Source organism: Pseudophryne corroboree, chromosome 6, assembly GCF_028390025.1.
Source record: "Pseudophryne corroboree isolate aPseCor3 chromosome 6, aPseCor3.hap2, whole genome shotgun sequence".
Lineage (NCBI taxonomy): Eukaryota > Metazoa > Chordata > Amphibia > Anura > Myobatrachidae > Pseudophryne > Pseudophryne corroboree.
This window is the reverse complement of record NC_086449.1, coordinates 123,938,987-123,955,499: the sequence shown is the minus strand read 5'-3', so window position 1 is coordinate 123,955,499 and position 16,513 is coordinate 123,938,987. Positions and strand designations below refer to the sequence as shown.

General features: G+C 49.1%; 1 protein-coding gene across 2 annotated transcripts in view; it reads left to right on the top strand.

The window, feature by feature from the left end:
* The first annotated feature begins 5,643 nt into the window (after nucleotides 1-5,643).
* FHIP2B (FHF complex subunit HOOK interacting protein 2B) overlaps nucleotides 5,644-16,513 on the top strand; it is a 56,153-nt gene continuing 45,283 nt past the window's right edge. For both annotated transcript variants that reach the window (XM_063931820.1, XM_063931819.1), the window contains exons 1-6: nucleotides 5,644-5,854; nucleotides 8,192-8,270; nucleotides 10,093-10,301; nucleotides 11,353-11,457; nucleotides 12,958-13,080; nucleotides 13,286-13,405. In XM_063931820.1, coding sequence (XP_063787890.1) covers nucleotides 5,810-5,854; nucleotides 8,192-8,270; nucleotides 10,093-10,301; nucleotides 11,353-11,457; nucleotides 12,958-13,080; nucleotides 13,286-13,405 — 681 coding nt within the window. In that variant the 5' untranslated portion in view covers nucleotides 5,644-5,809. The remainder of the gene's footprint in view (nucleotides 5,855-8,191; nucleotides 8,271-10,092; nucleotides 10,302-11,352; nucleotides 11,458-12,957; nucleotides 13,081-13,285; nucleotides 13,406-16,513) is intronic.

Below are 16,513 nucleotides of genomic sequence, written 5' to 3'. Positions count from 1 at the left end.
GCCGCCAATTCTGACACGCACCTGGCCCAGGCCAGGGCCAACAGCATGACCACTTTCCATGTGAGATATTTTAACTCCACAGATTTAAGTGGTTCAAACCAATGTGACTTTTGGAACCCAAAAACTACATTGAGATCCCAAAGTGCCACTGGAGGCACAAAAGGAGGCTGTATATGCAGTACCCCTTTTACAAACGTCTGAACTTCAGTGACTGAAGCTAGTTCTTTTTGGAAGAAAATTGACAGGGCCGAAATTTGAACCTTAATGGACCCCAATTTCAGGCCCATAGACACTCCTGTTTGCAGGAAATGTAGGAATCGACCCAGTTGAATTTCCTCCGTCGGGCCTTACTGGCCTCGCACCACGCAACATATTTTCGCCAAATGCGGTGATAATGTTTTGCGGTTACATCCTTCCTGGCTTTGATCAGGATAGGGATGACTTCATCCGGAATGCCTTTTTTCCTTCAGGATCCGGCGTTCAACCGCCATGCCGTCAAACGCAGCCGCGGTAAGTCTTGGAACAGACAGGGTCCTTGCTGGAGCAGGTCCCTTCTTAGAGGTAGAGGCCACGGATCCTCCGTGAGCATCTCTTGAAGTTCCGGTTACTAAGTCCTTCTTGGCCAATCCGGAGCCACGAATATAGGCCCTCATTCCGAGTTGATCGGTCGCAAGGCGAATTTAGCAGAGTTACACACGCTAAGCCGCCGCCTACTGGGAGTGAATCTTAGCTTCTTAAAATTGCGACCGATGTATTCGCAATATTGCGATTACTAACTACTTAGCAGTTTCAGAGTAGCTTCAGACTTACTCTGCCTGTGCGATCAGTTCAGTGCTTGTCGTTCCTGGTTGACGTCACAAACACACCCAGCGTTCGCCCAGGCACTCCCACCGTTTCTCCGGCCACTCCTGCGTTTTTTCCGGAAACGGTAGCGTTTTCAGCCACACGCCCCTGAAACGCCGTGTTTCCGCCCAGTAACACCCATTTCCTGTCAATCACATTACGATCGCCGGAGCGAAGAAAAAGCCGTGAGTAAAATTACTTTCTACATAGCAAAGTTACTTGGCGCAGTCGCAGTGCGAACATTGCGCATGCGTACTAAGCTGATTTTCATTGCGATGCGATGAAAAATACCGAGCGAACAACTCGGAATGAGGGCCATAGTGCTTACTCCTCTCCATCTTATCAATCTCAGTACCTTGGGTATGAGAGGCAGAGGAGGGAACACATACACTGACTGGTACACCCACGGTGTTACCAGAGCGTCTACAGCTATTGCCTGAGGGTCCCTTGACCTGGCGCAATACCTGTCGAGTTTTTCCCAACGGTTTATAATCATGTGGAAGACTTCTGGGTGAAGTCTCCACTCTCCCGGGTGGAGGTCGTGTCTGCTGAGGAAGTCTGCTTCCCAGTTGTCCACTCCCGGAATGAATACTGCTGACAGTGCTATCACATGATTTTCCGCCCAGCGAAGAATCCTTGCAGCTTCTGCCATTGCCCTCCTGCTTCTTGTGCCACCCTGTCTGTTTACGTGGGTGACTGCCGTGATGTTGTCCGACTGGATCAACACCGGCTGACCTTGAAGCAGAGGTCTTGCTAAGCTTAGAGCATTGTAAATGGCCCTTAGCTTCAGGATATTTATGCGAAGTGATGTCTCCAGGCTTGACCATAAGCCCTGGAAATTCCTTCCCTGTGTGACTGCTCCCCAGCCTCGCAGGCTGGCATCCGTGGTCACCAGGACCCAGTCCTGAATGCCGAATCTGCGGCCCTCTAGAAGATGAGCACTCTGCAACCACCACAGGAGGGACACCCTTGTCCTTGGTGACAGGGTTATCCGCTGATGCATCTGAAGATGCGACCCGGACCATTTGTCCAGCAGGTCCCACTGGAAAGTTCTTGCGTGGAATCTGCCGAATGGGATTGCTTCGTAGGAAGCCACCATTTTACCCAGAACCCTTGTGCATTGATGCACTGAGAGTTGGCTCGGTTTTAGGAGGTTCCTGACTAGCTCGGATAACTCCCTGGCTTTCTCCTCCGGGAGAAACACCTTTTTCTGGACTGTGTCCAGGATCATCCCTAGGAACAGAAGACGAGTCGTCGGAACCAGCTGCGATTTTGGAATATTGAGAATCCAATCGTGCTGCCGCAGCACTACCTGAGATAGTGCTACACCGACCTCCAACTGTTCCCTGGATCTTACCCTTATCAGGGAATCGTCTAAGTAAGGGATAACTAAAATTCCCTTCCTTCGAAGGAATATCATCATTTCGGCCATTACCTTGGTAAAGACCCGGGGTGCCGTGGACCATCCATACGGCAGCGTCTGAACTGATAGTGACAGTTCTGTACCATAAACCTGAGGTACCCTTGGTGAGAAGGGTAAATTGGGACATGAAGGTAAGCATCCTTGATGTCCCGAGACATCATGTAGTCCCCTTCTTCCAGGTTCGCAATCACTGCTCTGAGTGACTCAATCTTGAATTTGAACCTCTGTATGTAAGTGTTCAAAGATTTTAGATTTAGAATCGGTCTCACCGAGCCGTCCGGCTTCGGTACCACAACAGTGTGGAATAATACCCCGTTCCCTGTTGCAGGAGGGGTACCTTGATTATCACCTGCTGGGAATACAGCTTGTGAATGGCTTCCAAAACTGTCTCCCTGTCAGAAGGAGACATCGGTAAAGCCGACTTTAGGAAACGGCGAGGGGGAGACGTCTCGAATTCCAATTTGTACCCCTGAGATATCACCTGAAGGATCCAGGGGTCTACTTGCGAGTGAGCCCACTGCGCGCTGAAATTCATTGAGACGGGCCCCCCACCGTGCCTGATTCTGCTTGTAAAGCCCGAGCGTCATACTGAGGGCTTGGCAGAGGCGGGAGAGGGTTTCTGTTCCTGGGAACTGGCTGATTTCTGCAGCCTTTTTCCTCTCCCTCTGTCACGGGGCAGAAATGAGGAACCTTTTGCCCGCTTGTCCACGAAAAGACTGCACCTGATAATACGGCGTCTTCTCATGTTGAGAGGCGACCTGGGGTACACACGTGGATTTCCCAGCTGTTGACGTGGCCACCAGGTCTGAAAGACCGACCCCAAATAACTCCTCCCCTTAATAAGGCAATACTTCCAAATGCCGTTTGGAATCCGCATCACCTGACCACTGTCGTGTCCATAACCCTCTACTGGTAGAAATGGACAACGCACTTAGACTTGATGCCAGTCGGCAAATATTCCGCTGTGCATCACGCATATATAGAAATGCATCTTTCAAATGCTCTATAGGCAATAATATACTGTCCCTATCTAGGGTATCAATATTTTCAGTCAGGGAATCCGACCACGCCAACCCAGCACTGCACATCCAGGCTGAGGCGATTGCTGGTCGCAGTATAACACCAGTATGTGTGTAAATACATTTTAGGATACCCTCCTGCTTTCTATCAGCAGGATCCTTAAGGGCGGCCATCTCAGGAGAGGGTAGAGCCCTTGTTCTTACAAGCGTGTGAGCGCTTTATCCACCCTAGGGGGTGTTTCCCAACGCACCCTAACCTCTGGCGGGAAAGGATATAATGCCAATAACATTTTAGAAATTATCAGTTGTTATCGGGGGAAACCCACGCATCATCACACACCTCATTTAATTTCTCAGATTCAGGAAAACTACAGGTAGTTTTTCCTCACCGAACATAATACCCCTTTTTGGTGGTACTCGTATTATCAGAAATGTGTAAAACATTTTTCATTGCCTCAATCATGTAACGTGTGGCCCTACTGGAAGTCACATTTGTCTCTTCACCGTCGACACTGGAGTCCGTATCCGTGTCGGCGTCTATATCTGCCATCTGAGGTAACGGGCGCTTTAGAGCCCCTGACGGCCTATGAGACGTCTGGACAGGCACAAGCTGAGTAGCCGGCTGTCTCATGTCAACCACTGTCTTTTATACAGAGCTGACACTGTCACGTAATTCCTTCCAACAGTTCATCCACTCAGGTGTCGACCCCCTTGGGGGTGACATCACTATTACAGGCAATCTGCTCCGTCGCCACATCATTTTTCTCCTCATACATGTCGACACAAATGTACCGACACACAGCACACACACAGGGAATGCTCTGATAGAGGACAGGACCCCACTAGCCCTTTGGGGAGACAGAGGGAGAGTTTGCCAGCACACACCAGAGCGCTATATATATACACAGGGATAACCTTATATAAGTGTTTTTCCCCTTATAGCTGCTGTATTGTTAATACTGCGCCTAATTAGTGCCCCCCTCTCTTTTTTAACCCTTTCTGTAGTGTAGTGACTGCAGGGGAGAGCCAGGGGAGCTTCCCTCCAACTGAGCTGTGAGGGAAAATGGCGCCAGTGTGCTGAGGAGATAGGCTCCGCCCCTTTTTCGCGGACTTTTCTCCTGCTTTTTTATGGATTCTGGCAGGGGTTAAAATTCATCCATATAGCCCTGGGGGCTATATGTGATGTATTTTCGCCAGCCAAGGTGTTTTTATTGCTGCTCAGGGCGCCCCCCCCTAGCGCCCTGCACCCTCAGTGACCGAAGTGTGAAGTGTGCTGAGGAGCAATGGCGCACAGCTGCAGTGCTGTGCGCTACTTTGTTGAAGACAGGACGTCTTCTGCCGCCGATTTTCCGGACCTCTTCTGCCTTCTGGCTCTGTAAGGGGGCCGGCGGCGCGGCTCTGGGACCCATCCAGGCTGGGCCTGTGATCGTCCCTCTGGAGCTAATGTCCAGTAGCCTAAGAAGCCCAATCCACTCTGCACGCAGGTGAGTTCGCTTCTTCTCCCCTTAGTCCCTCGATGCAGTGAGCCTGTTGCCAGCAGGTCTCACTGAAAATAAAAAACCTAAACTAAAACTTTCACTAAGAAGCTCAGGAGAGCCCCTAGTGTGCACCCTTCTCGTTCGGGCACAGAGATCTAACAGAGGCTTGGAGGAGGGTCATAGGGGGAGGAGCCAGTGCACACCAGATAGTCCTAAAGCTTTCTTTAGATGTGCCCAGTCTCCTGCGGAGCCGCTATTCCCCATGGTCCTTACGGAGTCCCCAGCATCCACTTAGGACGTTAGAGAAATAAACTGCGCAACATGCTCCTCTTCACGCCAGGGCGCGGTATGTGACGTCATGACGTCAGCCTTGCGTTCCCGGCTGCCCTGGCTTCGAAAGATTAGAAACTGGGAGGCGTCATGCTTCTGAGGACAGTAACTTGCTTGGCGGCGCAGAAAATGGAGGTGGACAGCTGATCCAACGGTACAGTAACAGTACTTCATACCACCCCATTCCGTCACACTTGCACCACTGGTCATGGTGCTCATCCTTTTGAATGTAAAACATTATTATTGTAGGTAGGATGCAAGGTAGGAGATTTTCAGTGAAAAGGATTGCATATATGGTCATCTGGGGATCTAAAAATAGGTTATAGGACCCAAATTGGTTCACATGTACAATACATGTATAGATAGATTCAGAAATATGGCAAAGCACAGTAAGCAACATCTGAATCATTCTGTGACACAATGTTAACATTAAAACAAAGGCATGATTTAGATAGATAGATAGATAGATAGATAGATAGATAGATAGATAGATAGATACTTTTTCTGCCATGATATACAGTGTGACTCCCGGGACGCGGGCGCCATGGCAGCAGCCGGGCGGGTCAGCCACGGGCCAGGGGCGGAGCGGCAGAGGGCGGGACGGGTGAGCATCCAGGAAACACCGGTGATCGGGCCAGGCCTGGCCGACAGAATGAAAACTATGAGTCCCCGGTGTCACTGAGGCCTAGCTGCGGTCAGGCCCCGGTGCTGACACCATGTGGAACCGCCTGGGAGCTTTCCTGCAGCAGGCCGTGGAGTCGGTGAGTGTGACGGCCGGGGAGCGAGCGCTACTGGTCACCTAACTTACATAGCGCCGCATACGACGCGTTCTTATCACTGCAGCCTGCCAGCGCCTAATAATCACACACACAGCGCTGTATGCCCATAGCCCCGGCTCCCTGGTGTGCAGCACTGCGCCACCTCTCCGGTGCTGCCATACAGGACGTCACCCCTTCTCGTGACATCATCCCCGTGCTGTAATGCATGACGTCGGCACTCATAGAAGGACTGCTGATGTCATGTCCAGTCCAGAGGGACCCCGGCTACATTGGATAAATATATATATATGTATTTGTGCTGCATTATTCCACAGTGACCCGTCCCAAAGCAGCTGTATTATTATTGCCTGTCCTGAGCCTGCTACCAGCTACACAGACGGTATAATAGTGGGGCAGATGTATTAAGCTTTGGAGAGTGATATAGAGTGGAGAGAGATAAAGTAACAACCTATCAGCTCCTAATTGTCTTTTTTCAAACACAGCCTGTAACATGGCAGTTAGGAGATGATTGGCTGGTACTTTATTTCAGTCCACTTTATCTCTCTCCAAGGCTTAGTACATCTCCCCCAATACAAGATGTAGGTGAGGTGAGCACAGCACATAAACCCGCCACTTGTGTATATACTTTGGTCCCTTATACCCCTTTCACATCACAAAAATAACCCGGTATCGACACGGCATATTGCTGGATTGACACGGGTCAGTCTTCGATGTGAAAGGGCCCCATGAGAATTCCCGGATCGCCTGACCCGGTAATTCAACACAGGTAATAAGAAGGGTTAGTCCCAGGTTGAATACCGGGTCGGTGGCAGCGTAAACAGATTCCCAATTCGATGCGACCTGGGACCCGTTTACTACATGATGAGCTCATCTCCTAGCGCTGTCTCCACCCCCGCTGCCGGCTCCGCCCCCCGCCACTATGGCAACCAACCCAGCATATTTTTGGGTCGGAAAGCCAGCGCACAGGCTCTAGTGCCGGATCCCACCCGGGAAGGACCCGTTTCCAATTCCCGGGTGTGATCCTGCATTGGAGACCTGAAAGGGGTATTATATACTTGCCCAGCAGGGCTGTCACATTTGGTCTGTCAATGACCTGGACGCAGGTAATTAGTGGTAAAGGTATTTTCTGGTTGGTTTCATAGTGTCTTCTCAGTAAATACGTTGGGCCTGATTCGTAGGCAAAATGGTGACATATGCAGATATCCGCAGCTGCCGGAGTTACTACGTTATGTCAAACTGGGTACCCGCCTGTCTATGCGAGTATCCTTTACGGCAGGGGTGGCCAACCAGTCAGAAACAAAGAGCCAAAAAATCTTGTTAGGCACGTCAAAGAGCCGACATCAAGCCACAGGCGCACATGCAAAAATGGGGTGTGGCCTTGTGCCTGCTAGGCCATGCCTCTGGTGTAAAATACATTTTAAAAATCCACATAAAATACATTTTTAAAGCCTGATCCAACATAAAATACATTTAAAAAGCCACTTCCACATACCCTACTGTGTCACTTCAGCCAGCTACCTCGTGTCACTCCTGCTAGCACACTCCTACAGTATGTCACTACAGCCAGCGCGCCCATGAGTCACTCCTGCCAGCACTCTCCTGTGTCACTACAGCCCCCCCGAAAATACACCTCGTGCCATTGCAGCAGCCCCTTACGTGTCCTCTGTTTGCCAGTGGGTGTCTCACCTCTAGTATCTGGCTCTCTCAGTTCTCAGTCTCCGTAGTGCTGCTGCTGCCTGTCTGGCTGGAGTGCAGCAGTTTCCGGATCTGTTGTGGTCACGTGACTTCGAGTGTCGGGAGCCACATTTGAATAAAGAAAGAGCCACATGAGGCTCAAGAGCCACAGGTTGTCCACCGCTGCTTTACGGCTTCATGCGTATGCCCACTGTTGTCCTGTACACAGCCCCAGCCTACAGCATTAGTATACGCACTTGCACCCACCTCATGCTTGGTGCAAAAGATCTGTCTGAAGCAGGCGCCCATATCCATTCTCAGACCTCAAACAAGTATGGAAGTCGAGATATAGCCCACAACACTCCCGTGAGATAAAACTGTTCCACCACCCCGAAACGCCAGATGACTACGTCCACTCAAGACCCGCCTTTTACAGGGCTCCATGCCACTGCGGATGCACAAACCATGTTGGCTGTTTTCAATGCATGTGCAGTCTATGGAAAATAGGGAGATACATCCGATTAGAGCTTGCGTCGGACTCAGTCAGGTCCATTATACGTGTCATATAAGAGTGACAGGGGTTGTGTGCAGATGTGTGGCATAGAGCTACTCCCTGACACTTTATTTCTGTGTTTACCCTCCAAGCGGGAGCCGAACCAGGACTTGCTGCAGTCATTTGTACAGCACTGGAGAGGTGTGACCCAGTACTACCTAGAGACCACCGGTAAGTAACCGCGCATGCTGCTGGTCATGTGATCTGGCAACCTACCACTCCTTGTTTATATAGCATCGTAACAATTCGTAGCAGGAACACGAGGATAATGCAAATGGATCTCCCCATTATCTTCCAAGCTTCTCTGATCACTTTACACACGTGTGCTGGGAAAATAGGAGCACACTAGCATGCACTTTGGACATGTTTCAGTGATACAGGTGAAACGCTATTACCATTTGATTTCCATGTGTTGCACCATTTCCAGTAGAACCTATTGCACTGACAGCAAGCAAAGATGCATGGGAAGTAGGCTGTGTCACCTTGTAAAATGTTAACCCTGCTGGTAAAATGTTAAATTGCAGTAGTGGGAATGGCACCGCTGCCCTTATTTCCCCAGTGTTAGTGCACTTTTCATGCATTTACTGACGTTTGAAAAGCTCAGATTAGTGGCTAGATGGGAACGAGCCCTTTAAGGGGGGTACTCACGGAGCGATCGCTGCTTAAAATCTAAGCAATCTGACTAGATTGCTTAGATTTTAAGCACGATCGCTCTGTGTGTAGCCCCCTCAGCGATAGCGATGCGCAGCCCCGCGCATCGCTATCGCTGCTGCTAGATTGGCCTGCATGCAGGCCAATCTAGCGGGTCGCTCACTTCACCCGCTGGGTGAAGTGAGCGGCCCCCCCGTCTCCCCCCGCACGCTCAGCACAGATCGCGCTGTGCTGAGCGCCGGGAGAGATGTGTGCTGAGCGGTTCGCTCAGCACACATCTCTCTGCCATCGGCCAGTGAGTACTGGCCTTAACTGTAAAAATAGAGGAGGTACTGCTAATGGAGTGCGGAACAGGGGAAGGAATACATGTAATGCAGAAAACAGATTGCCTCTTATAACCCACGGTCTATCATTCAGTTTTATGGTGTTACAACACTTGTGATTTTAAGATCTGCGTCTCCCATCTATACCCCTTTCACATCGCCAATGCCGGATCCCACCCGGGAATTGGCTGATATTACATAATCGTGTTTATAGATGTAGATAAGTATCTCCCTTAGTACTAATATATAAATATGTTGCCATGTGCCCTTGAATATCATACTAAGGATAAGATTTATATCATAAAGGTTTTATGTTTGCTTATTTATATAATTTTTACTACATATTGGGCCGGATTGAGAGGAGGATGCGAGTAAAGCCACAAGCGCACGTTATTATACTTGAGACCCAAAGCATATGCGTCCCAGTGGGTAACACATTCAGACACTGATTGGAACTGATAGGCGTTCCTGGGAGGTAATGGGGGGGCGGCTCAAGACGGCCAGTATGTCAGGGGCGTGCCGGTGTCAGTGACTGCATTGGAAGATGCGGTTCCACTGATAACAGCAGCCAAATACCAGCGGACATTCTGAGCAAGTCCAATACTGCGGCCAATGTCCGCTCGATGGGGCGCACCACAGCGGATTAGAGCTGCAGCTGGTGGGTGTCCCAATAGACAGCCCATCAGACGCAGAATTGGCATAATTTCACAGTAGCGGCTGCAACAAAAGTCGCAGCGGTTACTGCTTAGTGCCCACCTCTGTATCAGGCCCATTGTTATAGCTCTTTGTATAGCTTGCAAGCCTTTTAGCTCTTATAAAGACATTTCTCATCTATTTATAAAGGCAGTAATACAGGCCACTGAAAACTGCTCCTGCATTGCTGCCTGAGAAGTCGCATGCATTGCTCAGATTGTATTTGCCTGTCAGCACAGCTGCCGTTAGAACCACACATTATCCCAGGAGAAGTGACCTAGATTAGTGAGGTTCTACAGGACATGTCAGACTGTCTCTCCCCACAGATGAGTCCTGCCCAGCCCGCAACACAGACATCCCATGGCGGCTGCGTCAGCTACTGGACATCCTGGTGTTTGAGGAGAGGGAGCTGGGGAGCAGAGCGGATGCAGGGGGTGGAGATAATGGAGGACCTGCTGACAACACGGGACCCTGCATGGAGTATCTATTACAGCACAAGATACTAGAGACGCTCTGCACCTTGGCTAAAGCAGAGGTATTCACTATAGAACATGGTCTTAGGGGTACCCATGGTATAATCATTAACAGCATATGTGTGGCATATTGGTCGGCTGTCGGGATTCCGGCGTCGGTATCCTGACCGCCAGGATGCCGACACCCAGTAATTTAACTGCATACCGTGACAGATAGGAAAGGAGCGATGTTATATTATGGAAGTGATGAAACAATTTCATATTGTATAGGTGCTGAACATTTAGGGGTAGCTGCAGAGCTGAGTGTACAGCTAGTTGTAGAGCATACCATGGGAGTGTTTCCCTGCGCCGGTACCAAGCACATGCAAGTATGGCTGCGCAAAGTCCTACACATTTCAGTTGCATCTCACTTGTGGCGTAACTGGTCGGCAGCGGGGTCGTCTCATGTATACCGTCCCCTATGCAGCGCTGTCAGGGAGCAGGCCTGTTCTCAGGTGTATCTTTTGTACTAATGATAAGGCTGGTACCAGTGTGCGCTGATGATGACAGGTATAAAGCAAAGCCGACTACTCGCAAAGATGCGCACAGTTCTGCATATGGGCATTTAGTTCTGTGTGCGCACAGCGGGAGAAGTTACGACCTTCATGTGTAACCCTGCATCAGCGCCTTAGTGTAAGGTTCCAGCAATGGTCTGATAGAAAATATATTTACATAGAAACATAGAATTTGACGGCGGATAAGAACCACTTGGACCATCTAGTCTGCCCTAAACGCGCACACTTACACACCAGGGTTCATTTTTTCTTGGGAGCCAGTTAACCTACCAGTATATTTTCGGATTGTGGGAGGAAACCGGAGTACCCGGAGGAAACCCACATAAGCATGGGGAGAATATACAAACTCCAAACCTATTAAGCAGTGTAGCCAGAGCCTGTTGTTTATAGTGATACTACTTACATTATTGTATACCTTTATTAGTGCTACTTTGGAAATAGCTCAACGATTTGAATATCGCTCTCACACACTCACTCACTCACTCACTTTCTCTCTGTTCCTCTTTCCCTCTCTCCGTCTCTCTCTACCCCCTCTCTCTCCCCCACTCCCCTTCCACAGTACCCCCCTGGGATGAGGCAACAGGTCCTCTTATTCTACAGTCGTCTTCTGTCCAAGGTGAAGCGCCCCCTGCTGCACTATATCAACGTCCACAGACCTGTACAAGTGAGTATTACAGACTCATGTTTTTTGTGTTATATTTTGGAATGTATAATGATAATTATGCCGCGGTAGTTATGTCATCTCTTGTAAAGATGCTACTAAGATTGCATCTATTATCCTCTTATCTCCTCTGAAAAAAACAATACTGTAAATACAATTATTATCATATTTCATTATTTATTCGGGTTCGATGGGACCGTACATAGTGGATAGAACAAACAACACGTAGCGTAAGTACAAACTGATAGAGACAGCGTCACATTACAGTGGTATAGTGGGATTTGGAGTGATTAGGGCCCAGGGCACGGTATGAAGTCATTATGGGGGCTTTGGGTGCAGAAATGTTATTTAGACCAGGGAAGAGGAGGAACCCACAAAGCCGCACGGTTGATGGTAGACGGTACAGATAATTTCTATAGGACTGTGCATCCCATGTACTAGTACTAGGAACTATTAAGAAGAGACCATTTCCATGGACTTCACTCTTCTTGTACGTGTCTGCTTGCTGCGATTTATTCTGTTGTCGTCACCCACGTTGCTGGCAGTACACGGTCCCGCGTCTCCTATGTTACTCTCTACATTAAAGTACACGATTGGATGAGTAAAGTGCAGTGAGAGCACATTATTTTCCTCACTTGTGTAGTTGTATATTATGTACCACTTTATGCAGTGTTCTATGTAACAGCAATTCGTGGTCTCACACCGGGAACGGGATCGACGAACGGAATCCCGGCGGTTGATATACCGACGCAGGGATCCCGAGGGAGGACACAATCCCAGCGTCAATATACAGACGCCAAACGGGATGCTGGAGTCAAACTACCGACAGCAGCCATCCTGCCGCGCGGGGGAGGGGGGTGTTTAGGCTTAGAGTGCAGGCACAGGAATATTAGGGTTAGGGACCAGGGAGGGGGGTTAGGGTTAGGCACATAGAAGGTGAGGTTAGGTACCTAGTGGGGAAGGTTAGGTTTTGGCAGCAGGGAAGGGAGGGTTAGGGTTAGGCACCTAGTGGGGAGGGTTAGGGTTAGGCACCTAGTGGGGAGGGTTAGGTTTAGGCAGCGGGCAAGGGAGTATTAGGGTTAGGCACCTAGTGGGGAGGGTTAGGGTTAGGCACCTAGTGGGGAGGGTTAGGTTTAGGCAGTGGGCAAGGGAGGGTTAGGGTTAGGCACCTAGTGGGGAGGGTTAGGTTTAGGCAGCGGGGAAGGGAGGGATAGGCACCTAGTGGGGAGGGTTAGGTTTAGGCAGCGGGGAAGGGAAGGTTAGGGTTAGGCACCTAGTGGGGAGGGTTAGGTTTTGACAGCGGGGAAGGGAGGGTTAGGTTTTGGCAGCGGAAAAGGGAGGGTTAGGCACCCACAAGGGAGGGTTAGGGTAGGGAACTAAATGGCAGGGCTGTCTGGATTATGATGGACGGGATGCCGCTGTCAGTATACTGACCGCCGGCATCCCGTCCATCGGTATATCATACTGAACCCATCACGCCATTGTTTGCTGATCTGTTTGCAGAAGCTGATCGCACTGGGAGGAGACACTGTTGGGGTCACCGCAAATAAGGAAGAATTGCAGTTTCTAACGTCTATCTGCAGTAAGCTGGAGACAGACCCCTCACTTCTTTGCCATGTTCTAGAGGTACAGAACCATCTGCTCTATATACAATTCACCCATGTATAGTTTGGTCGGTTTAGCTAATTTCTGTCCAGTCCCTCAATGTAGCTGTAACTTCTGTTGAAAATTATATGCATGGCATTGCTTTGTTATAATGAAACTCATGGCACGTGGCTAGGTACGTGGCTGCCGCTCAGTGACTGTATGCTACTCTGTGCTCTTGTTACAGAGTGAGAACGTGAAGGAGGCTCTGTGCGCTAAGGCGGAGGATGAAGAAGCTGCGGAATCCTCCAACCGTAAACCTAAACAGACCTTATTCAAAGCTTTATTGAGACTATGCCTGTGTCAGGTAACTAGAGTTAGATTTGAGGCATATGGGATAGAATGTATAGATAAACTGATTAATCAGAACAAATTCCATACTGCCAGTATTATCTAATATTTACTATATAGCAAGCAGTGTTATTGGACAGTTGTCATTCTGAGGTTCCTCCATCATGCTCCGCACCAGTGCCCAGATGTCTGACTTCCCCTCATTGATCTGCCCTGCCAATTTCTTAGGATCAGGAGGTAGGCTTATAGCGTATGACAGCCGCTGACTGCCCCCTGAAAACTGAGGTCCAACCATACGTGAGGCTATAAGGATAGGGGTGCCCTCTCCTGGAGTTGGTGGGCACCTCCAAACACACAGCAGCCAGGAAAACAGCACACCAGTCCAGAGTTTTCGTGCAGTCTAGCTTTGGCTAGTTGTATTATGCAGTACAAAAACAAAACCTAAAAATAAATCCTAGCCCGTCTGGGCACTAACTAAACATAATAGATTCCCTCTCTGAGAGTGGTAGGACCTAATGGCCTACTACAAACACAGGCATATGCACAGTACTTACAGTACAGTCACTAAATCACAATGTCTCATATAACACGTTTCCCCAGATAGTAAGACCCTTAGCCAAGCCCTGACACAGCTTATATCAGCCACTTACAGGTGCAGGCACCAATTAGTCTGCTCTCAGGCCTAAATGCGCTTTATGGATGGAGCTCTTCTCTCTCACACCCATACCCCAGGACCCATTATCCGGCTTTTACTAAAAGCACAAACTCTAATCAAGTTTGTTTCGCAGAAATAGACATTTCCTGGGGGTTTAAAATACATACAGTAGGCCAGAAACCTGAGACAAACATATCTCTCATTTATCACTTTACTAGTGCTCCTAGCACACATAGCACAGAGATGTCCGCTCTTTCACAGCCTTCCTGTCTAGTCAGTGGACGGGGCCTGTGTTAAGACTAGGAAGACCTGATACTTCAGGCTGTTTGGCTGGGTTCCAGTGATCCCCATTCAGTGCAGTCTGCAAATGACCACGTACGTATAGTGGTGACTGCTTGGCTGCATTTTTGGAATATAGTGGAATTATCTCAATTGTTCTTTAGTGGTCGATGAAGCTCCACAGGCCCATTTATTTCCAGCCAGGTTGGACTAAACGGCCTTGTCTAGCCATTTTAATGATCTAAATATTCTTGCTAATAATTTACAAGTATTCCTATGATTATTGTTTGTAATAAGATGATAAATTTAACGTCATTGATGGACTAACAAACAACGAGGATGACTTTATAAAGATAAAAGAATGTGTGCAACCAAACAGCAATTACTTCTAAAGGTTTTATAGCTCTTTTAGCCAGCTTGAAAAGAACGTATTAGTTGCAAGCCTTCAGGAAGCGTTTGAGTTATTGATACTTGGCCAGAAATCCAGATTTCACTCTATGTAGACATAGAGATGGTGCATTGTGTAATGGCCGTTCGATAAAAGGGAAGCTGAAGACTGGAACAGACAGAGAGTGTGAGCAGGTGGAGGACAGGTGGAGGTATAAGAGATGCCGCTGGGGAGGATATGGAGGGAGGACTGTACTGTGTAACCTGTCATACTCCTCTCAGTCACAGAAAGGGAGTATAAGAGATGCCGCTGGGGAGGATATGGAGGAAGGACTGTACTGTGTAACCTGTCATACTCCTGTCAGTCACAGAAAGGGAGTATAAGAGATGCCGCTGGGGAGGATATGGAGGGAGGACTGTACTGTGTAACCTGTCATACTCCTCTCAGTCACAGAAAGGGAGTATAAGAGATGCCGCTGGGGAGGATATGGAGGAAGGACTGTACTGTGTAACCTGTCATACTCCTGTCAGTCACAGAAAGGGAGTATAAGAGATGCCGCTGGGGAGGATATGGAGGAAGGACTGTACTGTGTAACCTGTCATACTCTTGTCAGTCACAGAAAGGGAGTATAAGAGATGCCGCTGGGGAAGATATGGAGGGAGGACTGTACTGTGTAACCTGTCATACTCCTCTCAGTCACAGAAAGGGAGTATAAGAGATGCCGCTGGGGAGGATATGGAGGGAGGACTGTACTGTGTAACCTGTCATACTCCTGTCAGTCACAGAAAGGGAGTATAAGAGATGCCGCTGGGGAGGATATGGAGGGAGGACTGTACTGTGTAACCTGTCATACTCCTGTCAGTCACAGAAAGGGAGTATAAGAGATGCCGCTGGGGAGGATATGGAGGGAGGACTGCCTGTGTAACCTGTCATACTCCTCTCAGTCACAGAAAGGGAGTATAAGAGATGCCGCTGGGGAGGATATGGAGGGAGGACTGCCTGTGTAACCTGTCATACTCCTCTCAGTCACAGAAAGGGAGTATAAGAGATGCCGCTGGGGAGGATATGGAGGGAGGACTGTACTGTGTAACCTGTCATACTCCTGTCAGTCACAGAAAGGGAGTATAAGAGATGCCGCTGGGGAGGATATGGAGGGAGGACTGTACTGTGTAACCTGTCATACTCCTGTCAGTCACAGAAAGGAAGTATAAGAGATGCCGCTAGGGAGGATATGGAGGGAGGACTGTACTGTGTAACCTGTCATACTCCTGTCAGTCACAGAAAGGGAGTATAAGAGATGCCGCTGGGGAGGATATGGAGGGAGGACTGTACTGTGTAACCTGTCATACTCCTCTCAGTCACAGAAAGGGAGTATAAGAGATGCCGCTGGGGAGGATATGGAGGGAGGACTGTACTGTGTAACCTGTCATACTCCTGTCAGTCATAGAAAGGGAGTATAAGAGATGCCGCTAGGGAAGATATGGAGGGAGGACTGTACTGTGTAACCTGTCATACTCCTGTCAGTCACAGAAAGGGAGTATAAGAGATGCCGCTGGGGAGGATATGGAGGGAGGACTGTACTGTGTAACCTGTCATACTCCTGTCAGTCACAGAAAGGGAGTATAAGAGATGCCGCTGGGGAGGATATGGAGGGAGGACTGTACTGTGTAACCTGTCATACTCCTGTCAGTCACAGAAAGGGAGTATAAGAGATGCCGCTGGGGAGGATATGGAGGGAGGACTGTACTGTGTAACCTGTCATACTCCTGTCAGTCACAGAAAGGGAGTATAAGAGATGCCGC